Here is a 27,782-nt window from a genome sequence, read left to right on the forward strand (position 1 = left end):
ACCAACAACCAAGGCAAATTCCTTGTAAGTGCTACTTACTTGGCAATAAATCCTTTCTGATTATGAATGAAGTGTTGGAACTATTTCTCGGAGAGCAACAGCCAGGCACAGAGACTTCACAGAGCCTTGTAACCGCGGTCACTTTGCCAGGAAAAAAAGCTGGGACCCTGCACATAAGCACTTGGCAGATGCATAAAATGTAATTCGTAAAGAAAAAGTTGAAAAACAACAAATACTCTGACCATTATTGTTTACATATACTGATTTACATCAAACAAATCAGTCAACATTGTCAGGTAAGGTGCTTTTCCGAAACATGCTAAATTATTCCTTCCTTTGTGGGTAGTGGGTACAATTGTTTACATAATGTGACGTTTCTGGTCCGTTTCTGTTGGCTTCCCAGCTTCTTATAACCCATAGTCTCAACAGTGTAAGGACCTGAAGACACAGAGGCACAACTTTCTTTTGATATTTTGACTTTTCTAAACCAGCAATGGAACGTCAATACATTGATCTGGGTGAGCAGGCCATCATATTAATCGATGGTCCTCTCATCTTCTTCAACCTCACTGCAAATATCTTCTATGCATGTTGCTTGATCTTCCCACCATGCAACACACAACGACTCAAGCAGCCTTTAAAGATGCTGCTGGGATTGCTTGTCTCATGCTCAATTATGTATAGTGTCTCTTTGGCTTTACTGCTTTGTGTGTTAGAGGAAGAAACCAGCTTTGAAATGTTTATTGTGCCATTGGTGATTGTGAGGTTCTATGTGACTAATAGCATGACGTGTTCGGTTTGGCTCAACTTCTACTACTACATCCAGATTGTCCCTGCACAGCGAGCTCTTCTGATCTGGGTAAAAACGAACATCAAGTCTGTCACGTACGTGATTTTGCTTTTTAACGGGACCTTTATTTTGTTCTGTAGTGCCGTTTTTACTGCAGATGAACTTTTTCAAAGAAGCGGGCTCACTAATACCAGTAATACATTGACTGGAAATCAGATTGATGGACTGTACTTCACAAGCCGAATTTGTTTCTTCAGCATCAATGTGTATATCTTCTTATGTCTGTGTATATTGACGGTTTCTAGCTTTTCCACGGCCCACTACCTGCATAGACACATAAAACGTGTGGCACAGCGTGGCAGCTTCTTCTCCACTCCGAGAATTCAAAGTCAACAGAGAGTCACTGTCACTGGGATCTCTCAAGGAGTGCTGTACTTCCTCTATGCCAGTTTCTATTTCTTTGATTCATTCACCTACATGTTTTCCATGGACTTTTACTTTAGTGCTTGGTTCACCTTCACGTTCACCTCGCTGTACACATTAGGCACCACCGTCAACTTGGCCATTGGTCAGGTTATATTCAGGCAAAGGGCAGCCGATGCCTGGAAGGCACTCAAAGCACTGTGTGGCATTGGCATGGTAACACCATCACCTGATGCCAGCCAGCTGACATCAGGTGAAATAGCTAATACTGTACCTGTTGATGTCCAAATGTCAGTGTGATTATTATTATTGGGCGTGTGATATGGTAGTGTTGCTTGTAATCATTTATCTACCGTGTGAGGTTTAATTTGATGAATGTATAGCAAAATAAATATAAATGTAAACATTTTAGTCTAGTGGGTTGTTCTGGCAAAACATTGCCAGAAGAGGTTCACGCTGGGACACATGTAATGACTGAAATCAATAGAACAAGGACAGTGGACATCAGAGTGAAATAAGGACTGGAACACACTGATTGATCTGCAGACCAACGTTTCGTCACCACTGTGTCTTTATTAGAGTCAAAAATGAGAATGGACTTTCTAACCTAACCTAACAGGGCCTGTTATTATTTTCCACATTGAAGCTTCTTCTGGGGTCCTTGATTTGCTGTACAAAAACATACCTGATGTCAGCTATTTGACTACTAGTATGGGCTACTCTGTTTGGCTGAAGCTCTTTTACTACACCCAGATTATACCTGCAGAAAGCTCTGTTCATCTTGATTAAAAATATCAAATCCAATTATCAATTTAAAGATGTTACCTTCATGATCTGTTGGAAATATTGCCATGTAAGATGTATGCATCTTGTAAGCATGCATTATATGTCTGATACATATTTCTCCTCATTTTGTGTAGTCTCACTGCGTAGATGCTGCAACTTTCTTTCTGATTTATGTTATAAAAATGTCAACATTCTAAACTTAAATCATTGTGCTTGGAAAAACAAACTTTGTAAACACAGTCATAAATAATCATGTTGTAAAAAATGCATCAATACATGGAGTTAAACATGGCGTAATGTCCGTATTTCTTTTTCTTGGCAATTTCACAGTAATGTGCTTTATTTACATTTTCTGATTTGCATGAGACGCAAATGCCTCAGATTTGTTACATTGCATAGGGTTGGACAGCCTTACTGGTTTTATTTGTAAGCTCACTACAAAGAAAGAAGACACCAAAATGGAAACAGCAAACAGATTAAAGATGAACTATCTTACATGTGTCATAATTAATGGGCCTCTTGTTGTTCTCAACATCATGGCTAATGCATTTTACATGTTTTGCTTGGTCTGTCCACTTCACGGAGAAAGGATCAAGCAACCTCCGAAGCTTCTCCTGGGGACCTTGATGTGCTGTACAATCATTTACCTGAGGTCGGTTTTCTTGATGGTCTTTCCTGAACTACAAGCTGAAGGCATTAAAGTCACTCAAATCTCATATGTGGTGACACTCAGCAGATTGTCCACTACTGTGAGCTCCTCTGTTGGGCTGAACTTCTCCCACTACACCCAGATTGTACCTGCACAGAGAGCTCTCTTCATCCACTACTGCTGATTTGCAAAGCACAGCAAAACATCAGGAATGATGAAAATATATTTCTGTCAACGATTTTGCCCTTCCATGCTGGCAGAGGTCAAACGCTCTACAATGATACCTTCATGATCTGCCGGAAATATTGCAATCCAGATTTAACACACATGAACAATCTACCAAATGTATGAAAAAAAGCATTGTTAAATACAAGTTGCTGAATTGTGGCAAACCTTTTGAAGAACAAATGGCAAAGGTATGCATCTTACTGTTTTATATTATTATTTATCGTTTTGTATAAGTGGTACAGCTGTATGCTTCTTTTGCAATTCTTGTTTAACATTTAGTGGTCAAGCTTATTACTTTTCATCATTAAAATGTATCTAACATTAATTACATGTTTGCTCCATATTTTTCCTCCTCATTCTTTGTAATTGAAATGATTTCAGCGCTGCTGTTGCATACTTAATACAACTAAAACTAAAAATGATCTTATCTTATTTTAGTAGTCTACATATTATTTTGTTATTTTGTTATCCTTTTCACATCTGTCTACAGTTGTGCCAAAGCCACTTGGACAGTAACAGCCTACAGTAACAGCAGTTACAGTAGGCAACTGAGCTGTTAATTAAACTGTTTGGGAAACTTATGTTTAAGATGTTGCTATCCCGTGGAAGCACTTTGCTTTCATCAGAAGAAGAAAAAAGAATTGGACTTTATGTAGTAATTGTGACTTGGTAATATTATTACAAGATATAATACACAATCAGAGAAAACTCAAGATCTCACAATTGCAAAATCTGTATCTTGTAATTACGATGACTCGTCATTATGAGAAAATCTAACTTCAATTTAACTAAAACTTACATAATTACGATATCCAGATTTTGTAAATATGAAAATACTTGTCATGTAGTTATGAGATAATTGTCATGTAGTTATGAACTAAGATCTCATATTTATAAGAGTGTTTGCCATAATTAAAGTCTTGTTGGGTATTAGATGCTAAGTGATAATCAAGTGATAAATTCTGAGATTTTTTTTTTTGGGGTGAATGCAATGCACTTCACGCCTACATATCCAACCAATTAGGAAAAGTACGGTATCTCGACCACAAACTGGCTCTTTCAGGTAAAACCTTAACGTTACTTTCAAATGTAACGCAAAGTAAGTAAATTGAGATTACGGGAAAAAAATAGTAGCCTTGGGGAAGTGGAAGCGTTTTTTTACTCTGCGTGCTCCCAAGTCTGAGCTACTGAAGAGGTCCTGAAGGCATCATGAGTCTGGTCCAGCCCCTCCTCGTTCAGCTGTGTTTAGTCCTCTCTCAGCAGTTGATGAGGGAGAGAGGCGCAGTGTCAGGATCTCTCGATATTCTGGGCAAAATAAAAGTCACCGTTGGACAGCCAGTTGGATTGCCAGATAAACCAGGCAGATTCAATTTTCTGGATCGGGAAAAAAAAAAAAGAGAGAAAGATTTAACATCATATTCAGCCGTACGTTAACGTTACTGGAATAAACGATGTTAAGTCAACGGTTTCCCTCCTGTTCAGGTGAGGAAATCAACGTTAATGTTAACGTTATAAAAAATATTGTATTGAGTGTTAACGTTAACGTCCGTTATTGGACTCGGTTTAGCTAGCTTAGCTCTTGTATTTAACACAGTTTAAGTGACTGTAAATGTCATGTCGTTGTTAGTTTAAACTAACGTTTAACCTGTTGTGGAAACTTAGCTATACCTGATCGTTTCACACCAACGTTGCTTCCATCCATTTTCTTTATAGCTCTTTAACTTAATTGTTAACAAGTCGGGAATCTGCGTTAAAACAACAGAGCTTCTAACTAACGTTAGTTAACATCATCCGTTAGTAAGGTAAGCTATAAAACAGAGGGAAACTACTACGGTCAACCCAAATAAACTGTGCAGCAGGAACAAAATGAGGAATTTACATATATTCCCAAATGTTGCGTGTCATCACCAAAATATGTGCCCGATAAACATGTGGCGCCCCCAGACATGTTTAATAGGGGTGGCTAAATGGGACCACCAAAACCAAAAGCCATAACTGAATTTCAGAAATTCTATTATGCTGTTGTAGTAATGTTGTATATAGACTAACGTTAGCTAGTTGAAAACTATGTCAATATGAGAGTTAAGGGATCGCATACTTTGGTTTCTCATTTTACAGTTCACAGCGATAGAATCAGGGTCACCGCTTTGGTGGCCACTGCCGATTAGGGCTGTCCTGAATACCATTTTGGGGCTGCGAAGCTGTGGTGAGAAATATTCCAGTATATTTGAAGCTTCGACTGGGGCTGGGGGTTGGGATGGGGTAACGATATGAAATGACACCGACGTGGAGAAAATCAAATATCACGATGTTTTTGACCAAATACCTCGATATTGATATTGTGGCAATATTGTAGGGTTGACAATTGGTGCTTTCACAAAATATTCACAAAATGAGATTTTTGATAAATAATCATCAGTTATGTTGATATAATAACTATGTGGGTAAAGGCAAATAATAGAACAGCTAGAACAGTCTGGTGTGTTCAGAAAAGTACATCACTCTACTGTAATGTAGCCTTTAAAACCAGGAAAAGACAACACTTGTGTCATATCAGGATATTATGATATCCAAAATTTAAGAAAATATCTATAGATATAGCATTATCGATATCGATATATAAGGCTATAGCCTTATATATCGATATCGATATAATATCGATATATTGCCCAGCCCTAGTCTCACATCATCTGGCTAAATTGTGCCGGCAGGTGAGTGAGTAGCTACCATGGCAACGGTCGAAGCTTCGAAGCATTTGGGTCAGCCCTACTGCCGATAAAGGGTGAACAGGGCGCAGAAAGGACTGTCCACGCAGAGCTGTCGCCATAGCCTACGTAAGTGGCCTAAAGTTTATACTTGTGCATTGGTGTGTGCGTCAATTTCTTTAAGAGAATAGCAGGGCCGGCGTGTGTGTGTGTGTGTGTGTGTGTGGTAGAGCAAGTGAGAGAGTGACGGCAAATTAGCCTAGTGGGAGAAACAAAGTGTCTCCCCTGTGCTTTTGGACCATGGTGGGAAATCTGCAGCGTTAAAGTTAACCCTCTTCTTAATTTCATCTGCAAATGAGTAGGGGGAGGGGAAATGTGACGCTACCAAGCCAAGGCCGAGCGACGTGCTTTGCCGTGACGTGTAGTTACATTTTTCGAGAGGTGCGCGCGGAAGGACAGGTGTCTAACTGCGTGTCAATCACTGCTCAGGCACACGCATTCATTCTCCCTTGTGGGGGGAGGGGCTTAGGAGACCGTTTTGGGCTTTAGCAGAAAGGGGGGAGGGACTGAGAAGTTGTCGATGTTAAATTTTTTTGGATAAATCCTGGATCTTCACAATCCTACCAACAGCACCTTTAATTCACTAGTTCTCACAACAAGGCTTCCAGATAGACCCGTTAACCATAAAACGCTTCAACGTTAGTTGACGTTAATGTACAGTTTTTTGGGCTACAGTTGTGGTTAAAGTTGTCTATTTTTCCCATCAGTGTTACATCATCATAGTGTCTCTCCAGTGGGTATCAATCTTACTCCACCACTTGTTATGGTCTCAGTATCCAGTGTTGCTAGACAAACAGTATTTTGCATATCTGTGTAGAATTATGCTTACAATTCTGTTAGGATTGCAGTTTAATGTTTTAGGGCTTATTTTGCATCAGAAGGGGAAATTAGCTACTGACGTGTTTTTCTTACTGTCAGGTGATTTAAGGTGCAGTCTGTGAACTTTGCTGCCTTGGCTACCTAGACCATCAGGGGTATGGCCCCAGCCCTGACTAAAATCCTGAAAGATGGCCATGGGATCCACCTGTCCTCGCCTCCTGCCTCTGTCAGAATGGACTCAGATGGGAGAGCCATGTGTAGTACTGAGCTGGAGTCTCAGATGAGGTCAACAGATGATGGTGACATCCAGAAGATGTGGCTGAACCTTTCCCTGTTTCCCTCTCTGGACTCCTGTCTCCCCGTTAGCCCCCTGGACGTCCCTGCCAACCCTGTGCTTTCCCCATGTCTGCAGGCGTCTGCCAGCCAGTTTGAGACGCTGCTCTTCCCCAGCCCTGCTTCCCTCCTCAGCCTCCTTTCCTTCAATAAAGGCCTGAGAGATTCTCATCAGGTGGCCTGCGTCTTCCCAGGTGTACCAGACATGTTTTTAGTCCCTGAGCACAATAGCCAAGAGGCTTGTCTGCAGCATGGATGCAATGCTAATCCTGAATGTGGGACAGATGGTGGTGATGTGTATCACTCCTCTCATATCCTTAGCAGTGTTCCTCCTTCATATTCCTACAGGGAGATAAACTCCCTGGGCTGCACTCCCTTCTTTGCACCCCCACCTACACAGACACAGGGGAAAGTGGCTGGAATGGGCTGTCCTCCTCCATCTTCAGTGCAGCCTTGCAGTGGCAGGATGAACTCTAACCAGCTGGCATTCAGAGCTGTGCTGGATGCGGCTGTGAAGGAGCAGCTCTCCAGGCAGACAGGGCTGCAGAGCCGGGCTCAGAGGCTGCAGAGGAGACTGCAAGCCCTACTAGGAGAACACGCTTTGCTACACTGCAGCCATCAGCTGGAGGGACTGGAAAGGCACTGTCAAATCGGTGGTGTGTCTCTGGACAGCCTGGACTCCATACATTCTCGTATACTACCTCAGCAAGTGGGAGATAATTGTTCTTGGCTAGAGTCGTCCACAGACTCGTCTGCCTTCACAGAGCTCAGAGAGTTCAACCGCTCCAGCCAGGCGGTGCTGAGAGGCCTGCAGGAGGCTTTGGACTCCGAGGCCACGGCCAGCAGCAGCTCAGAGGAGGAGCAAGAGGAGGCTAAGATCCACAGCAAAATCAAGACTTCACCTGTGTGAGTATCCAGCAGCTGGAAGTAGTTTAAACGTAGCTGCATGTGTCCTGTGAAACTAAGCACATTAATCAAAAAGACTACAATTATAAAGCCCTGAAGGTGTCTTATATGACTAGCAAACTAAGTGAGACCAGTTTCCTTGTCTCTTAAGTTGTGGGCTGCCTTCGAACCAAGTTATTTTTCTCATTTTGAACGTTGCGTGTTTCTAAGAGCTACAGTGTGTATCATACGTGTCACAGCTTGTTATTCCAGGTAAATAAACAAGCTACCAAGGAGAGACTTTAGAAAGCCCCTCAACCACGTATTTTGCTTATCAAGTTGAGTGAGGTGAGTCCTACGACTTCAAAGTGTCAGATATGAAGTTACCAGCCAGTGTTGAAGAAAACAATCAGAAACCATACTCTCACTGCTGAAAGGTTTGTCATGCTTTCCTGGGATTTGGTTGCCAGAACCCAGCTGTGGTTCACGCTGGAGCCGTTGGCCTTGTTTTAATTCAGAGTAGGCTACACAGAGGTGGATTCTCACTCTAGGCAACCTTTAAGTTCAGGACAATGAAGACAGCGGAACACAGCAAGAGGGAACTAGTTTAAGTTCTTACTAGTTTGTTAAGAATACAAATATGGTGTAAATTGGAGAGACTTATTTCCGGATGACAGTATAAGCTTTGGGAAGTCAGCTGTCTCAGGGTATGTTTATCACTGTGCCTCTGGGCGCATATTTCACTTGGCCCTCAGCCAAGTTTACAGTGTGGTTGTCATAAGCACAAGTTTTGTCCTCCCAGCTATGGAGAGTGTGATTTTTTTTAGCCATGCACACACACACACACACACACACACACACACACACACACACACACACATTCTCTTTCTATGCTGCAGTCATAACACATTCAACAGACAAGCCAGCTCTCTTTACCCACTGGCTAGGAAATAAACATTGCCATGCCAGCAAGCCTGTAACATGCCAGCCATTCTGTGCCACCGTGCTCCTCCTAGTTCTAGTGAAAAATATTTATGAAGTGCGTGTTCTGTGTGTGTGTGTGTGGTTTGGATGGGCGGTGCTGCTGTACTTGTGTCCTTACTTAAAGGCAGTCATATCGTCATAGGCAAGGAAAAATGATGGAAATCCTATAAGGAGTGTTTTTTTAGGGTGCTAACAAACCACACGACAGTATCAACTTGCAGAAAAACTGTGCACATTGCAAACAAAACTATTATAATCAGAATTTTACATATATTTTTGAGAAACACCACTTTTAAATACAGGGGATGGGAGCAATTGTGTTAAAATAGAACCTCAAAAACAACAAAAATAATTTTTGTGCATTATGGGCAAATAACATATCCAACATGTTGGTGTCTTGTTTGCAGCATACACCATGATTGGCACAAAATGCAACAGACCAAGTGCAAACATATCAAATTCAGGTCACTTGGTCATGTTAAGCACTTTAAACTAGTATGCTACCAAACTTTATGTTCAGCAGCTGCTGAAAGAAACATGTTTTCATAAACCATGACTTTATTAATTAAAGGAAGTAAAGGACTTACAGTATAATGAAAGTCTAAAACAGACTATAAATTGTCACTTTTCTGGTAAATTAATCAGCTACAAACCTTTCTGTTTTTTTTTACCACATGTGATGTGTCGAGCTTGAACAGTCTTTAGTTTGAGAACAACATTGTCCAGCAAAAGAAGCTCTCACTCAGATGGGTATACTGCATATTTGCTTCAGAAAGGGGTAGCGTCTCGGTCTAGGCTTTAGTCCAGTTAGACCTTTCTTTTTGGACTCAAGTCATGTCTGGTTTAAGTGCAGTACCATTTATTTCTTCAGTTAGGCTAGATGTAGTTGTTCTTCAACCCTTCTGTGTTTCCTGAATCAGTGAAACAAACAGGAGTGTTTTTTTGGGGGGGAATTGGACATGTTTATTAGCACTGAGAACAGGAATGAGAGGGTTTTTTATGGGTCTAGTGTGCGTTGTGTGTGTCTTTTTATTTGGCCAGCTTTAGTCATCTTGGAATCGTCAGCTTGCCTTTTGTACAAGTCTGCTGAACAATGCTCTGTGGTTCGTCAGTAAACCTCCCCTGGGGAGTTTTTATGGCAGGTTCCTCCTTGAAGAGGATATCTCATTGCTGGAGACGCGACAGGTCATTGTCCTCCTTCAAAACACGTGGAAATAGTTGGCCTTGGTCATGGTCTGACTTTAATTTGAAACCAAACGGCACTGGCAGCAGACCTTCACACCTCCAGCTGTTGCTCATTTTCAGTTTTCAGTATGTTTGTAATTTTTGTGAAAGGCTACGTGTTGGAAAGTTTAAGTGCAGGACACACCCAAAAGCCCTAATGCCTCAGCAGGAGCCAAGAAACACTATCCAAATAGGAGAATTCATAAACCCACAGCAACTTGCTGGGGCTGGCCTTTTATTCAACCAAGACTTGGCTGTGGAAACTCATACTTTCTCACTGTGGAGGGTAGCCAGTGGATTGCTAGACCCCAAATGTTATTCAGCAATGTTAATATCTCCATGAAAAACATGTATGTAAATATGTAGGCTACTTGCACACTTACAGGTATAAAGCAACCAAAAAACACATTTAAAAAGTAGTGCCCAGGTTGTGGAATAAATATCACGTTCTAGCCACTTTTTCTTAGTTCACCTTATGGCCTACCTTTCCTCTCCTGTCCTCTCCCACTGACTTGCCTACTGCATGTCTAATATTCCAGGTATATTCTCATTATACAACTGAAAAGAGCTGCAGGGCAGCCGAGTCTGGCCATTGTCTGTGCAGGAAAGAGAGATCCTACTCCTTAAGCAGTCATTAACCGAGGCTTTGTTTTCATGTGCAGCGTTCTACTACAGACTGTGTGTAGCCTAATTGTGATCAGGCAAGCAAACAACATTTTGGGTAACACATATTAACTATCTCATAATACCAATCGGTATTATCAAATCCTCTGTGTGTAGCTGCTTGCTGACTGGCCTAACCTTTCTCCGTCCTGCATCCGAGTGTTTGAAGTAGGGGGAGTCCCTCCTTGTTCTAGCCAAGGTCCAAGAGCACTGCCATAGCAACTACAACTATTGCCCTTCTGGAGCCAGCCAACCACACACACACAGAAGATAAATGCTAACTGAACAGGCTAGTGCCTTGGAAACATACTATAGATATGTTTTATTCTTTGCCCCACATAAGCTTTTGTGCTTCAGCAAAATCCCCCCCCCCACCCATGCTGTTAGGATGCTTAACAATTTACACACTACATAGCAACATGCTCGGTGTAAAATAGGTCATAAGATGACAGTGCTGCAGTTCAAATGTGTGAATTGACAAATGGTTTGGTCTGTCAGTGCTCTCTTTGTGTTTCTCTGTCCTCCTTCCTTCTTTGTGTAACTTTTCCCTCTGGTGACACAAATGTCCTGCTAACGACTCTCATATGCTAACCTCTTCATGCACTTCCAGTTAATGGCCGTACTGGAGGTTTTGACTGCATTCAATATCTTGACATTTTTCTGCCTTCATGGCCAAATTCCAACGCATTTTGAATGATCTGATTGTGAGGCCGTATCAGGATCTAAAGCCTTTGACACAAATTAATAGAATACTATAATAGCACTACATGAGTTTTAAGTGTCCTTCTCTGCCATCCTTCATCACCCTGCCCCTCCGCCAGCAGCAGCAGCAGCAGCAGTAGCTGTGAGAGGCGGTGGCTGGAAGAGAGAGCGGAGCTGGGCAGCAGATGGAGTTGGTTGCAGCTGCGTCTGGCCGAGCTGGAGGGGAGGACACAACAACTGGTGGAGCTCCACGAGCACATCCGCTCTACCAAGGTAAGACAACAATCCTCTGTATCCAGCTCAATAAGTGGCGGTTGACATAATGTACCAACTGGCAGCCATAGATCATTAAGGGCTCTTAGTCAGGAAACAAGTCAGTTTTGTGTGAAGAGAATGTTAGCCAACTTTTGCCGTCTTACTGTGACAAATGAACAGCACTTTAGCTTAAGTATTTTATAGTAAGGTGAGTTACTGTAGTCACATTTTAAAGCCGCATTAAGCAATGCAAACAACTTTTGATGAACTGCTATCACTATGAAAGGTTAAATATGAATCAATAGTCCTTATGGTCATTTTTCACAGAGAATGCTCTGTGGTAATAATTGTATAATCAATGTATGATGCGTGGCAGAGTGTACAATTAAAGACTTGAAAATATGTTGTCTTTCTACTTTTAAATAATTATCATTGTGAATAATGTGTTGAAATGTCCAAAAATCAAACCTAGTCAATATAATTTAATTTGTGTGTGTGTGTGTGTGTGTCAGGGCGGTGTGGTGCTTGCAAAGTCCCAGCCACTGACAGACAGACAGATTCAGCAGACCCTGCTGAGAGAAATGGAAGGGTTATCCTGCACAGCCTCAGATGCGGACACTGAACCTTGCAGCCCCACACGCCTTCTGCACAACATAGAGAGACAGGTAAGAGGAAGGAGCTAGTACACACACAAATACTGGGTGTGTGAAGAGTCTGGAATCCAGAGGATTAGTAAACTACAACTCAGTACACTAAGTCACGAGGACAATATCCTTTTAAATCTGTTAAAGCTTATCAGTCTGTTGTGTAGAAAAGCACAGGAGGTTATGTATCTGTAATATACGTATGTAAGTATATATATATATATATATATATATATATATATATATATATATCCCAGTGCCAAGTTGAGAAGATTAAACTAATTACTTATAGTATGCATGCTGCTTGACCTTTGGAATGCATGAATTCCAGCTGCTTTATGAAGCCTACAGGTATTTAATATACTCAAAGGGAGCGTGAGCTGATATGCTGAGCATCGTCTGTTAATCTTATCTAAGGCTGTGCAGACTTGTGCAGTCTTAATGGTATAAAAAGTTGTACTTATATGTGCATTTTAATCTTTTCTAGTTTAAAAAAAAAAAAGAATATTAAACATTTGACATGAATTCAAAATTACACTAAAGCATTTTTGTGATTTCAGGGAACAGTGTCCCCCCGCTAAAACTGGTCGGAGCAGGCCAATACTCATGTACAATTTAAAGCTTTAGTGCGTAACTTTTTGATATTAATGAACGTCCGTTACATTCAACCCATTGCCAAATGAGTTGCTACAAAGCTAATTCAGACTATGAGCTCCACACAACTCTCTCTGTATTTCTCAGTATGGCTATGTTCAGAAGACTGTGTTGTCTGGCGACTTCCGCACGCAGAAACTTGAGTGAAGATAATTACCTCTTCTGAAGAGAACATCATGTTTTTTTAACCCTCCGTGTCCTCCTTGGCTACTAGCTACTGCATGGAGGAGGGGGGCGGGGGGCTGTGGGTGATCACGGAAGGCTTTTATCGTGTGGACGCGCCGACAATGTTGTTGTCATTACTTATAATTCCTCATGGGGGCGACAGAAACTATGCACCATAACTTTAATGCCAAAATGAGCACCTGCACCAGCTGTTGTGCATTTACACAACCTCAGCTGTGTGTTTTCATTTTACTTGACAGAAGTGAGTTTGTTTGGCCAGAAAAATGCAAAAAAAATTCTTTGGATGTGTTGTGCTTTTCGTTGTGTACTGGGCAGCAGTAGGCATGTTTGAGCCACATCGAGCTCTGCAGTGAAGCAACCGAATGATTCTTAAATCATCAATAATCAATAGAAAAATAAGGCTCAGGTAAAAAAAATAAATAACCAGAATAATTCTTTAGTGCTGCACCAGGCAAATGTGCAACTTGGTAGCATGAATAGCACAGAAATACCTGAATTTAATGAGCATTTTCTTTGTCAGTCATGTGTACTGTGATCCTTTCAAACGTCACACAGCGTACTCGCATTTTCTGATCAGTCCATCATCACTTATAGCAAACAATATCCAGGGGCCAAGAGAGTGCTAAAGAGCTACATTGTTTTTCACCCTAAAGTTTAATTTACCACTTATAAAAAGCATTATATGGATGATGTCTTCATTGCAGAGTGCTCAGCTCAGCCAGATTGTCAACAGTCTGATGCTTCCTCTGAGCTTTTCACCGCCATCTAAACAACCACAACCACACACCTGGAAAGGCAAGAGAGCCTTCACAAGGTAGAGAACACACAAACACACACACACACACACACACACACACAATCTAAAATCTAATACTGTAACTTTATGAGCATGGCAATGCAAAGGTTTGTCACACCTACAGTACAATGAGATATTCACTATAGCTGTTTTTGCAATAACGTAAAGAATACATGTAATATAAAATATAAAACTTGCACCGATAGAGGTTTGGCCATTGTCCAGTTTAGGCTAAAGGCTGTGCTTATCAAGGCTGAAAGCATGCTCCTTGTCTGTAAAATAACCAGTAATACAGCCTGGTCGGTCCCCACCATCTGGCCTGACTTGAATCATCCCTTCATGTCTTTCCTTCCTGCTGCCTTTTTAACTCTCTTTGTCTGGCTCTGAAGATAAAAGTCAGGTGATAAAAAAGACCTTTTGCTTGTTAATGCATGTGACAATGTATTGTTTGTTTCTGGTTGCTAGAGGACATCATAAACCAACAACACATTAGAAAAGACTTGCTTTTTGAGTGCTTGTGATCCTAGCATGAATCATATCCCTGACATTTCCATGACCCCACCTGATCTCGTCCCTGCAGTGGTCAGAAAGGAGACTGTGTTTTTGTGCCTGGGAGCTCTAAGAGAAGGAGACTGGGTACCAGGAGGCTCTTCAAAGCTGATGTTTCATGCGTGTGTGCCCGGACCCGACCCCTGGTCACCTACCACAAGCCTAAACTGTTCACTTTCAACACCTGCAACCCCAGCTGTTCACAGGTAGGCACACATGCAGTCTCCTCCATTTCTCAGCCTGTCCATCTGAATCATTTACATTCACAACTGTCAAAGTACACATGCACATTCTCTGTGACATGAGTCAGACCATGGACACATTTCTCAATATTTGTCTTTCTGTAATTGGAATACTGTTGCTAAAGGGCACATGTACACATCCCTGTCAACAATGGAAGTCTGTCCCTGAAGATGCCATGTCTTTATTTCTGGGATTATTTTATGTTTTAATTACAATATGTCCGGTTAGTATTATTATTTATTTACTCCATATTGCTTATTCTTATTTTAAAACCGCTCTGCGCTTCTGAAACAAATCAATTTCCCCACAGGGATACATTAGTGTCTATTCATTAGTGCCACCCAATTCTCTGCACAGTATAAGCGGGTGTAGATAATGGATGGATGCCCCCCCCCCCCACCCCCACTATACTTAATTAGTGTATTGCTACCCAAATTTACCTCATTACAATGCACCACTTATAAATCCCAGTTGTAGGCTGGCTGATTGTAGACGTGTGTCAATGTGTAGAAGTTGTAAAACATATGCATTCATTTATTTAATTTAAATGTTTCATGTCAAATGTAGCTTCCATGCAATCACCTTAAGTCGGCCTTTAGTGTTGGCATGCCATATCACTAAAATAGTTCCTCAAATTAAACAGGAATTAATGTTTAAAACGGCCCACCTGCTTTTAATTAAGCAATAATATCCCTTGGATTTGCTTCAAATAAACAAGTGCATGTAATTGTTTAAAGCTTGCGCCTTTATTTAGCCAGGGGACATTGCTATGTTCTTGCCAGGTTAAGTGTCACGTAGTTGGCAATGCCATGCTTAGCTTCACGCATTTCTAGTAATAAGAACTCATACACTAACATTGTACAATTATATCCAATATCACATACACAATACTTTCATTTCAGTTTTGTGTTCATTTCTTTGTGATGTTTTTATTTAAAGGTGCACTAATAAATATGTTATGGTAATGGATCAAATGACTTGGTGTAATGTACAAGGGGGTTGTTCTGAACATAGTGCAGCATTTAGCCACTTAGGAGCCAGACATTGTTCTCAGTAGCTGATGGAGAGCTAAAAGGAGAGTGGACTATTTGTCGGGTGGCCAGAAAAAACAACTTCAAATGAATGGCTATGTTGCTCTGTGCCTGCTGGATGTGTAAATGATTAACTGATTGCTGACTTGTTTGCCATTAAGACTTGTTCAGGTGCCCCCAAGGGACAAAAACAAGTAATTAATGCAGGTTTAATATGGTATGTTTTAATCTTTTTAAGCCAGTTTGAACAGGCGGTGACAAGTTGACCTGTGTATAGGGAGGTTCTTGTGTACGTTAGGTTGTGTTCCAGTTTTGACCCACATTTAAAAACATAATTTTGACTATTAGTCTGAACTTAATGTTGTTGTGACTGAGATGTTTAGAGAGGACTTTGAATCAGTGGTGCCTATGGTAGAAACATAAGATGTGGGCATCATGTTCTAATCCCTAACTAGCTCTTCTTCAGTTCATATACAATCATTTAAACCAGATCACTTCTCATGTAAAAATCAAACATTTTGGAATGTTAACATACCATTGGAGTTTACCTATTTTACCTTAGAGCCCAGAGCGATTGTAGCTGTTATAATAAGAAGCAGCACCAAGCCGCCACCAACAAAACACAAAGAGAAATCCAAGTTAATACTGTAGTTAAAGAAACTGTGTCCTGACTTGACTTATACCTCATTAACTATGCTCTTGTTTACTATCATGTCAAAACTAATTTCCTCTCTGTTTTCTCTTTCTTGTGCTTCAGGACTCTGGGAAGTCCACATCCACTCTGTCCTCTTCTCTCTCAGCATCTTCCTGTTCGTGTTGTTCATCCTGTGATCCTGTAGTCCTCTGCCCTGATCCAGACTGCAGCTCCAGTAGGTCCCTGTCCTCCAGGACCCCCTGCTCCACACCGCACCCTGTGTTGTCTTTTTCATTTGGTAGGAGCTACAAAAACATAGTTACATAACATTTGCCAGTGGGAAAAAAGCCTATACAATCTTAAACATTTAGGAGGATGAGGAAACTCGAGTACGCTAAGCAATGTTTTTCTTTTGAAAGACATTTGTAATGTTGATTTATTTACTTTTTTATAAAAGGTGTAGTTCACAAGAGCAATTTCTTGTTTTCATATTTGACTTGGTAGACAGTACGTTGTCTGAGGTGCAACACACGCCGGCCATGTTGGGTAATTTGCCAGTTGACGTTTGTAGCACACCGGACGTGACACACAAGAAGTAGACTAGAACAGTGGTGTATCATGATGTCTTGTTTTGCATCAGGATGCTGCTGTGTGTGGGAATGCACAGAAAACAATGGATGTGGGTGCTTTGTTGCGCGCCATACACTGCCAGTGTGTTGCCTGCTTGCATTTAGAGATGTGCTGAGTAATTGATCATACAAGTGTTAGATTGCTCAAACTGTTTTGACTGCATACTTAAAATTGTGTCATCTTTTTTTCAGACACTCCTCTGTCCCACCACTTAAACAGGGTCCTGGCCAGAGAAGAATGGTCCCAAAGGCCTTTGGTTTTCAATGTCCAACCATCCAGTCTAACACACTACAACAGACACAGCTCCACACCACTGCACAACAGTAATATCCTGCCCTTTACCAGTATTGATTACAAAGCCTGCACTGTTCTATAGGGCTGGGTATCGTTCAAAACTTTTCGATAACGGTACCAAATACCGTGACTTTGATGCCGGTTCCTAAACGATACTTTTTTTCGATACCAATTTTATAAAATCTACTATAACAAAAGAAATGAAAACATTACACATTACACATTATCTTATTATTTATGTTTTAGCTCCTACTACGTGAGCCCTGTCTCTGTGCGTGTTTTTCCTGCATGTCTCTTTGACGAGTAACATTAGACAGCCAGTCACCAGCATTGTAAGATCTTGGTAGAAGCATGCTGCGTGCTTATTGGCTCATTGACACTGGTGAGATTTACTCCTTAGGTACTGAAATTGGGTATTGAATGACGAGGAATTTTTCAAAACTCAATACCATTGAGGCAATTCGGTCGGTGCCTAAAAAGTATTGAATTCGGTACCCAGCCCTACTGTTCTATGGTGCTCTCCTCGGCTTAATCTACTTTCTTTTACTCTACATTGTACTTCACTTTGAAATGCTGAGTTTTAAAACTCTCCTAAGCTCTGGTACTTGCTGTTTTTTTTCATTGACACAGTACAGCACGTTTGCTGTGCCATGCACAGTGGCACCTTACCGAGCCTATATGTTAAACTTTAGGTGCTGCTTGTGAGCAAGACTGTAACTCGCTGTGTTGACGTCGTAGTCAACTGATGACAGGAAGGCAGAGGTGCTATTTAAAAGACTGCACCTGCATTCTTGTTGTTGTTGTTGTTGATGTTGTTGTTGTTCATCTAACAGATAGGAGCCTCGTTGGTTTTTGTTCCAATTCTCGTTGCTTTGATGGAGCTGCAGTGAAGTCTGTTTTTGAAGTCAATGATGATTTAATGTTAATGCAAAGTCAACACTACTTGCTGCAGCTTCACAGTCAAAACCTTTCAAAGGTGCGTTTTTTATTAGAAATACTGTAGTACTAGTACTGGTGCTGGAGCTTTGGTTCCAATTTGATAAGCCAAAGCAGTGCATGGAATAATGTTATAATTTGTATTTAATTTATTGGTGTTTATTTTTCCATTCAAAGTTATTGTAAAATAATAGAATATTAGTTATATGATCAAAACATTTACATGTTGATAATTTAAATGACTTTTTTGGCTTACGTTGTTTCTAAACAATACGGTATTATGCATAAATATAATAATGACCTGACAGTTTGGATTGTTTAGACAATTCTCCCATTTAGTTGTAGTGAAAGAAAACAATACCACTGTGAATAAAATGGCTTCTGTGTCTGCTTGTTATCTCCCTGTGTAGCATCATAAGTGGTTCCTAGCATGTCAGGTATCCCACTGTGTCTGTATGAGGCTTCCAACTGAGCAGTAGGTGGAAATGAAATCATTTGGCATTTCACCAGTGTCAATATGTGTCATTGTATATTAGTCTGAAGCTAATGACTTATCATTTACTGCCTCTGGCAGCTCTGGTTTCAGGGCTTTAAGTGGCCATTGGTCCCATGGTTCTCCACAGTTTAGATTGCTGATCCGAAACAATCAGTGATTGGTTGATTTTAGAATGTGTCCCGTTTATCCAGGGACAAAAACAAATATCCATCTAAAACATAGTGTTTAGTCAACCACTATGTTTTAGATGGACTTTTTTTTTTTTTTTTTGCACTATCATTACTGTGAGCAAGGAAGAGAAAACTGCAGTCACCTGCCAAAATAATGGGACAAATGGTTAAGGATTAGCTTTTGTACACTTTAACCAAAGCGTAAAATCCCTGAGGGACTGAAGGGCAGATTGGAATGAAAGGAAATTCCTGTGGTGTATTAACTCTGTGTGTGTGTATGTCTGTGTGTGTCATTATAGGTCACAAATACAAGCAGCATGTGAGGCATCATAAAAGCAGAGTTATGGGTCTGTCACCTATCAGGATGGCAGGTTCTGCTCAGAGGCGACACAGGAGAGCCAATCAGAGGAAAAGGAAGATGACACACATCCACAGGCTGATAGAAGGTGTGTGTATGCAAGTGTGTGTTCATCTTGTATACCAGGTTTATAGAAAATCTGTTTGTGATCTTATGGCTACAGTAAAAACTATATTAATGAAGTGTGTGTGTGTGTGTGTGTGTGTGTGTGTGTGTGTGTGTGTGTGTGTGTGTGTGTGTGTGTGTGTGTGTGTGTGTGTGTGTGTGTGTGTGTGTTCTACCCAGATGAGGAAGATATCCTGTGCCAGCTCTATGACAGTTCAGATGAAGTGCACGAGGAAGGCTTTACACAGGTTTCACGCAAGCATGCCTCACAGGTAACACACGCACATTTTTTTAATGCGTATACTTGTGATAACCCTCATTGACATATACAGTAATGCCCTAACCCTTATCCTTACCCAAACCGGATCTAAGGTTAAGATCAAGATTAGAATTAAACTGGTAAAACACACCCTTATCCTATACATTCAAAAGCATCCCTTGAATAAGGTGGTCAGTCTACAGAAACCCTGTATCACGGCAACATGATGATGTAGAAGGGCTTTGAGTGTGTGTGAACACCTCGGAATCATCGCTGTTAACTGTCACACTATGTTTCCTTTTAGGGCTTTGCTCGCAAACGCCAGGGAGAGAGTAAGTACAACATCAACAACATTGTCATCCCCATGTCTCTGGCTAAAGTGGAAAAACCGCAGTACAAAGACATCCTCACACCCAGGTATGGAACAAAATTGCCCCTAAAGAAGTTACATAGAATTCTAAAGGCGCTGGTTTTGTATTTTGGCGGTCAGACTTAACAGCACATGAAATTTGCTGATGGATTTCATTGTCCCCAAACATTGAATCATAATGTCTTGACTCTTGATCGTGCCTCTATGCCTCTATATCCTTACACTTGTAGTTATTTGTTTATTATGTTTTTATTTAAAAACATAAAACAAATGTATTGAGTGCTTGACTTATTTTGTCTTACTATTCATTTTCACAATTTCCGGTGCATTTCATGCACTTCTGGTACATGAGAATATGGCTATAATTAAACAGACTGTTTTTACTCTGAAATAGAAAGATGCTGTGCACAATGTCCATCATCATTATCTGTCACCTCAAAAAGTCTGTCTTTCTTTGCAGTTGGCGGGTGGTTGACACCTCATCTCTGATGAACAGTGAGGCAGAGAAGGAGGAGGGCAATGAGGAGGGGCAGGTAATGTCTCATTCCTTTGGAAATTAGCTTTTTGTGATTTTTGAAGAAAAGAAAAATATTTATTTGTGTGTGTGTGTGTGTGTGTGTGTGTGTGTGTGTGTGTGTTTCAGGTGGAGGATCTCACAGACAAAGTTTTTTCCCTGAGACACCTGGACTTAGAGCAGAGAGAGAAATTGCGCTGGCCATCATGGGAAAAAAGAAAATGCTGCAGGCTTCCTAAAAGGTGGAAACACACACACACACACACAAACAAAAATACACACACAGGCTCAGCAATGCAGCGTTCATTTGAATAATGTTACATCAGGTGATACCAAAATACAAGGTGAACTTCATGCCTCAGGTGGGTTAGGGAGAATGAATTGGCTTTCTCAAACATCAGAAATGTCAGGCAGTGTTTGTCACATGTCATGCTTTTATCAGAAGATGATAACAAATAGATGCATTTGACAATTCAATTGCATCCTAAACCCACTGTCTGTGCTGACTGTGCAGTTGCAACTATTGCAGATTTGGTTTGCTCATCTCTGTGCATGTAAATATAGCCTGTGTGAAAGGGGAACGTTGAGTCATTTCCTAGCGAAGTTTCATGGGGTATGCTTATTTTCTTCACTCCAGATCTGGCAGCAGGTTGTCAGGCAGTGGGGGCGGGATGTGCACATCAGGAGAGGAGAGCTCTGTGGAGTTGAGTTGTGCTCAGTTGGACACTGACGAGCAGCAAAGCTCAGAGGAGTGGCTGGTAAGATCAAAAGCACCACAGCTGAAACTCTAAATCCCAAAAAACAAACTTTGAATATCAGAGTATGATGATTCAGGTGCCATAGGAGGGAACTCGCGCTCACTCATACACAACAATCTTCTATTGGCTGTTACATTATGATGCCATGTCTCCAACATAGTGGCCACATTATCATTTTATCACTTCAACCCTAAATGTTGCTGAAGGTATATTTTATGTAACATTTCATTGGAAGATACCTCTGTGTTATTTGTGCTTCAGAAGAGGGAATAGGAGTATAGAGTGGAAAAAATGGGTTGCAGAATAATCAATACACTTTCCCAGACAGTCATATTGTGTGAGTTAAAAAGCCTAGCTGCATCTTTGAGAGTCTACACAGATACTTGTCTCCACTCTGCTCCAGTTGTTGATACTCTGATTGCAGTGCTCTGTACCACTTCACTTTGATTGGAGAAGGAATGGGTTGCAAATCAACCAGACTAGCCAAATCAACCGTCTCCACAGCACAAATATCCCCTTCTTCATGGCTTTGCTTTTCTTATGCACTGCAGCACCCACACAAACCCTGATTAAAACGTTTGATTCTTTTTAAAGAGGCTTCACAGCCATGCATCCTTATGATACAGCCGCCAACGTCTAAATTCAATTAAGGGACTGATATCGGAAGAGCAAATATCGGAGTTTTGGACATTATGCTGCATTCACTTGCTCCTCGGCTGGTCCCATTTCCGGAGTTGGGAAGTTATTCTTCTGACTTCGATGTGTTCATGAAATTTAAGTCATAATGTGGAAAAAAAAAACATGGACGCTACAAAGAAGATGTGTTGTATTCTATTGCCCTATTGAGTGTCAACACATTGATAGCTGTTTCAAGTATTTATTTCCAGTTTGAAGCTTTATTTTAGTGATTTTATCGCAGACTTATTGCTGCACCAGTACATTCCCTAAAACCATTAAAACATAGCTTTACTTGACTTGTTATCAGGATTATATACAGTGGTCACTCTACGTGGACAGCAACCAACAGTTACAACCTAATACCATATTACAAATTATATGTCCGCAAGAATTTGATATGCAATACGTGAATTAATAAAAGGTTTCTTGCCATCCACCCAGCATTTGCTTTTGTCTACCATGTTACTGTGTAATATGACGCCAACTCGGAAAGTCATGTACCAAAGATTTCGCCGACTTTCCGAGTTGTTGTTCCGACTTGAGTTGGCACTCACCTGAATTAGTCGGGGAATCATTTTTTTGACAACACTATTTCACAATTTAACTTGTAGTTTGTTTGTTTATAAAGATCCCCATTAACTTCTGTCTGTCTTAAATAGGAGCTGCTCTTCCTGGGGTCTCTATTATTTCATAAGAATATTACGTTAACTGGATTTCATACATCCATTCATATTCACAATACATCCATTCATACTCACAATAAATTGTTGCACATTCTTTATGTAGCTTTTAAAATTGTAAGCAAATATAAGGCTCAGTACATAATTGATTTATCGATAAATGTGTTATATTCTCATCCTTGTGTCCATAGAAAGTGATACATACAGCACATACATACATGTCAAATATATTCAATTTACAGATGTGTATAATATGTACAGACTTGTAGATTTTCTCAATTTCATTATATGCCCTCTGTCCTCCGGCAGCCTCAGACACCCTGGGACCCACGAGTGTTTCCTTTGGGTGAGGACGAGGAAGGTGCCCTGCTCTCTGACAACCTAGAACAAGTCCCATTAGGGTGGTTAGAGTGTAGCTCTGCCTCCTCCACATCAAAGAACTCCAACTCCCATCTCTCTGCAGCTCAGTCCTCTGGTGCTACACTGCCGTCTGGTGGACAAAGCCAGAGCTGCACACCCAATGGCAGCTGAGAAAGCAGTGCCTAACTTTTACATGTAAGTTTGGAAACACTGAGAATTCCCTGTTTGATAGTTTGTTCATATGCATACTAAGTTTGTTTGTGTGTGCCAGAGCTTTTTGGCTGAATTAAAATTGAAATTATTCTACTGTTTGTTCTACACAAATTCTCAATTTGATCATTCATTTGGCAAGTTTTTACATAATCATTTCTTTTATAAGTCATTAAATAAGTCAGATGTAAGGCATTTATTAAAAAGACAATTCACAGTAATTTAGTCATCATGTTCAGTAGTCAGTTTAGTAAATCATTTTGTTTGTCATTCATTCAATCAATTATTTATCTGTGCATTCATGCATCTGTCCAATAAGTAATTCATACCGCAAATGATTTATTCATTTGTTAATGGATTTCTGGTTTCATTTTTACAACATATATGAGTTAATTGTTTGATTAATGCAGGAGTAATTAACAAAGGCATAATTCATTAATTCATTATTCAGAGGAATTTGAGGCAATTTAGGAAGAAAGATTGGAACGTTCGTTCCAGTCAGCCATTGGATCTTAATCAAACATTGAGAGTCAACATATAGGAGTATTTTTGATGGTTACTCAAATCGTTATATTTGTCAATTAAATTAATTAATACTTGTTTTAATTTTCTCTGCAGAACTCCACATGCCTGGGACAAGGAGGAGAAAAATGTGCCATGGGAACCTTAAATGGGATACTTAATACATTCCAGAACAGTGATTTGATGTTATTTGCATAATACTTAAAAAAAAAAAAAAAAAAAAGTTTTGTAAGTATATTTTGTGAGTATTGTAGCATGTCACAATAGTTTGATTTGACTACTGTAGCTTCAGGTTTTAATGTACAACAGGTAACTGTATGTAAAGAAATATGTAGCAGCACAACTCCGCTGTAGTCTCAGGTTCGTATACTGTTTGTAGTTGTCACTTATTATTTATTTCCACAGTTGTCTTAAAAAAGTCTGTATAGGAAGACCAAAGTATATACATATATTTATGTAACTTTTACTTGATTTACATGTGCTTTATAATTTCATGTTTTTTCTGTCTGACGCTGTCATTTCTGTACATATTTTTAATGAAAGTTATTAGTAAACATTAACATTAATAATCATAGTGGCGGTTGTCATACTTTGCCAGCTGGTACAGTTTCTAGAGTTGTCTGATGCACAGTGACTAAAGTGTTGATGCTCCCTGGTGAGGGATCACATCCTTGTTGCAGCTCTTGACTCCTACTGTTGTGTTGAGGCCCCTGCATGAAGGGCGTGGGATTATTGGAGAGCACCAACCATTGTGTATCGGAGGAAAGGTTGGCTCTCTGCACTCCCCACATGGGATCCCAGTTCAGGGAATCTGTTTATTTAGAATTGGAGGCAGAAAAGAAGAAATTGGATCAGGTTTCCTCTATCCTCACAAAGTCATGCTGTATCTCACAGTCTGTGATCATTGAGAATTTCAGCTTAAAGCAGAAATGTAAGAATGAAAAAGAGGAATATAATTTTAGCATGCATGTACGAGCACAGGTCAAGACATGGACAATTTAAATCCATAACATGCTTTTTGATATGCAACAATTCTAAAAATGGACACATTAAGTGAAGCATCTGATCAGTCATTAGTTTTTATTCCAGTCACGTCTAATATGTCTGCAACTTCAGCCAAGTGTACTTAACTAAGATGTCTTGATACAAGCTAGTACTGGAAGGACAAAGTAATGTGAGGTCATTTCAGTGATTTGGATGATTAACATTTATGGAGGTCACCTCGTTTTAGGGCTATAGTCCCAGTGAAACAGCTTGTACGTTGATCCCATATGCATAACCTCCTTATGATATCCTTCACAGCTAGCAGGAGGCCTAATGGTCAGATGGTGGACAAGGTCGTCCCTCTCATCATCATGTACATATGTGTGTCAGTTGCTTTATACCAGGGATGAAAGACAGGATGCCCAGAATTAGAAACTCAATCACATTAATTTACAGATAATTATCTTAATTCCAGGTTGGTAGGGGTGAATAGGATTTTGCTGTTAATCTAGTTTTCCATCTCCATGCTTCAGATGTCTACTGAGGCAAATCTTTGTTTTAATTCTTAAACAAGCCCCCTTCCCTGGTGATATTAAATGTATTCCTGGGTTCTGGGAAAGCAGCATTTTTTTTAAGTCTTGTAATGTGCAGTATAGCAAAACTGCCAACATAATAATGAACAGGTGGATTCTTCCCCCTCCTTCTATTGGTGCTGTGACCAAGAGGCCTTCTTATCTCTCCATGAAAGGTAAAGGGGAGCCTGCAGTCTCACCTCTCCTGTAGGTGGTCCACCTTAACTTTACCCAGCCACATCCGTCTATTCCTTATAGCTGGCAGGCAAAATGAGCCTCTGGTGGCCACATGGGGGCCATATTGCTCCTTAGAAGCCAGCTAACATTAAAACAGAATGCCTCAAGCATCTTTTAATTCAACTGGAATTAACAGAATAAATGGATGATACATTGTTGGCAAAATCCCTTAAAATTAGCCCATATATACAATACTGTGCAAAAGTTTGAGGCAGGTATGAAAAAATGCTGTAAACTAAGAATGCTTTCAAAAATGGAAGTGTTAATAGTTTATTTTCATCAATTAACAAAATGCAGTGAATGAAAAGAAGAGAAATCTAAATCAAATCAATATTTGGTGTGACCACCCTTTGCCTTCAAGACAGCATCAATTATTCTAGGTACACTTACACACAGTTTTTGAAGGAACTCGGCAGGTAGGTTGTTCCAAACATCTTAGAGAACTAACCACAGATCTTCTATGGATGTAGGCTTCCTCAAATCCTTCTGTCTCTTCATGTTATCCCAGACAGACTTGATGATGCTGAGATCAGGACTCTGTGGGGGCCATGCCTAGCCTAGAAATCTAGACGCACCCTAGCGGCAGCAAATTTAATTTGCAGCCAGGGGGTCTAGGCACTTTCTGTTGGGTTGCGAGCTGGAAAAACCAAACTCTGGTCAGGCCAATCACATCGTGTATAGAGTCGGTGGGCGGGCTTATGGCTACGGCTGCTGCTGGGAACAGCGGTCTTCTGGAAGACTTGGAGTTAAGCTTTTCTTTGAGAAAAGAACAAAGAACGGCACAGAAATCATTCTTAAGAAAGGAAGATGTGTTCGGAGTTTTGCCGACCGGATACGGCAAAAGTTTAATCTATCAACTAGCTCTGCTACCTTCTTCGTTGCTCTGCTTGGTTGTAGCGCTATCCTTTTGCTTGCAGAGGGAATTTGAAAGACAACCGTTTATCCTGCCCCTCAGATTGAGCCCTGTCAATGGTAAGTTCCCAGACCCAACATCTTGATGGGTCTGGCTTGTCAGGCTAGGCCATGCCATCACTTCCAGGACTTCTTGTTCTTCTTTATGCTGAAGATAGGTCTTAATGACCTTGGCTGTATGTTTGGGGTCGTTGTCCTGCTGCAGAATAAATTTGGGGCCAATCATATGCCTCGCTGATGGTTTTGCATGATGGATAAGTATCTGCCTGTATTTCTCAGCATTGAGAACACCATTAATCCTGACCAAATCTCCAACTCCATTGCAGAAATGCAGCCCCAAACTTGCAAGGAACCTCCACCATGCTTAACTGTTGCCTGCAGACACTCATTATTGTACCGCTCTACAGCCCTTCGTTGAACAACCTGCCTTCTGCTACAGCCAAATATTTCAAATTTTGACTCATCAGTCCAGAGCACCTGCTGCCATTTTTCTGCACCTCAGTTCCTATGTTTTCGTGCATAGTTGAGTTGCTTGGTCTTGTTTCTATGTCGGAGGTATGGCTTTTTGGCTGCAACTCCTCCATGAAGACCACTTCTGGCCAGACTTCTCCGGACAGTAGATGGGTGAACCTGGGTCGCACTGGTTTCAGCCAGTTCTGAGGTGATGGCACTGCTGGACATCTTCCAATTTCGAAGGGAAATAAGCTTGATGTGTTTCTTTGGCCGACCACTGCATCTACGATCCTCAACGTTGCCTGTGTCTTTGTGCTTTTTCAAAAGAGCTTGAACAGCACATCTTGAAACACCAGTTTTGAAATATTTGTCTGGAAGACCTTGATGCAGTATAACTACCTATATACTATAATTGGTTGATAATACACCTGACTACAATCCTACAAAATCCCTGACTCTTTGTAAGTACCTATAAGAATTGATGCTGGTCTGAAGGCAAAGGGTAGTAACACCAAATATTGATGTGATTTAGATTTTTCTTTTGTTCGCTCACTTTGCATTTTGTAAATTGATAAAAATAATATATTTTAATATATTTTTGAAAGCATTCTTAGTTTACAGCATTTTTTTCACACCTGCCTAAGACTTTTGCAAAGTACTGTATATATACATACAAACAACCAACCGAACTATGAAGAGCAGCACTTTATTAATTGTATTTCTACATGGTTGTAACTACAGCAGTTGTACTCTGGAGGGTGCTCTTACATATTAGAGAACAGCTTGAAAAACCCAACATTGGATGTAGTGTAATGTAGTGTGACAATATAATAATACAACAATACAGAAATGCTTGTATACTGCTAAATAATTTTACTGTATGATACTGAGATTTTGAAATGCAAATATATGCTTGCCCATTTACTCATGCACAACCTCCACCTCTGCAATTTAAAATGTTGATTCATTCTCACTACAATAAGATCTGATCAAATTGACTATTTATTTGCTAGAAAGTAAGCTAGTTCCAATGAAAACTGA

General features: G+C 40.5%; 2 protein-coding genes across 4 annotated transcripts; both read left to right on the plus strand.

Annotated features, from left to right (window-relative positions):
• Positions 1-369: 369 nt before the first annotated feature.
• Positions 370-1,513, plus strand: LOC116037728. Its single transcript, XM_031281719.1, has one exon. The coding sequence runs from the start codon at positions 494-496 to the stop codon at positions 1,511-1,513; it is 1,020 nt and encodes a 339-aa protein (XP_031137579.1). The 5' UTR covers positions 370-493.
• Positions 1,514-4,095: 2,582 nt separating this feature from the next.
• kansl1l (KAT8 regulatory NSL complex subunit 1-like) lies at positions 4,096-24,014 on the plus strand. Of its 3 annotated transcripts, none has more exons than XM_036004506.1 (16): positions 4,096-4,358; positions 6,560-7,699; positions 11,368-11,524; positions 12,019-12,171; positions 13,695-13,804; positions 14,367-14,541; positions 16,367-16,541; positions 17,065-17,196; positions 19,069-19,215; positions 19,413-19,504; positions 19,796-19,908; positions 20,322-20,394; positions 20,505-20,617; positions 21,013-21,133; positions 22,801-23,046; positions 23,680-24,014. In XM_036004506.1, exons 2-15 carry the CDS (start codon positions 6,618-6,620, stop codon positions 23,020-23,022), a joined length of 2,865 nt encoding a protein of 954 aa, XP_035860399.1. In that variant the 5' UTR covers positions 4,096-4,358; positions 6,560-6,617; the 3' UTR covers positions 23,023-23,046; positions 23,680-24,014. The 3 variants fall into 3 exon arrangements, with proteins under 3 accessions (XP_035860399.1, XP_035860400.1, XP_035860401.1); XM_036004507.1 differs by having other exon boundaries at positions 11,371-11,524; positions 22,798-23,046; XM_036004508.1 differs by having other exon boundaries at positions 11,374-11,524; positions 22,798-23,046.
• The last annotated feature ends 3,768 nt before the right edge of the window (positions 24,015-27,782 follow it).

Source organism: Sander lucioperca, chromosome 8 (assembly GCF_008315115.2).
Source record: "Sander lucioperca isolate FBNREF2018 chromosome 8, SLUC_FBN_1.2, whole genome shotgun sequence".
In the NCBI taxonomy this organism is placed as follows: domain Eukaryota; kingdom Metazoa; phylum Chordata; class Actinopteri; order Perciformes; family Percidae; genus Sander; species Sander lucioperca.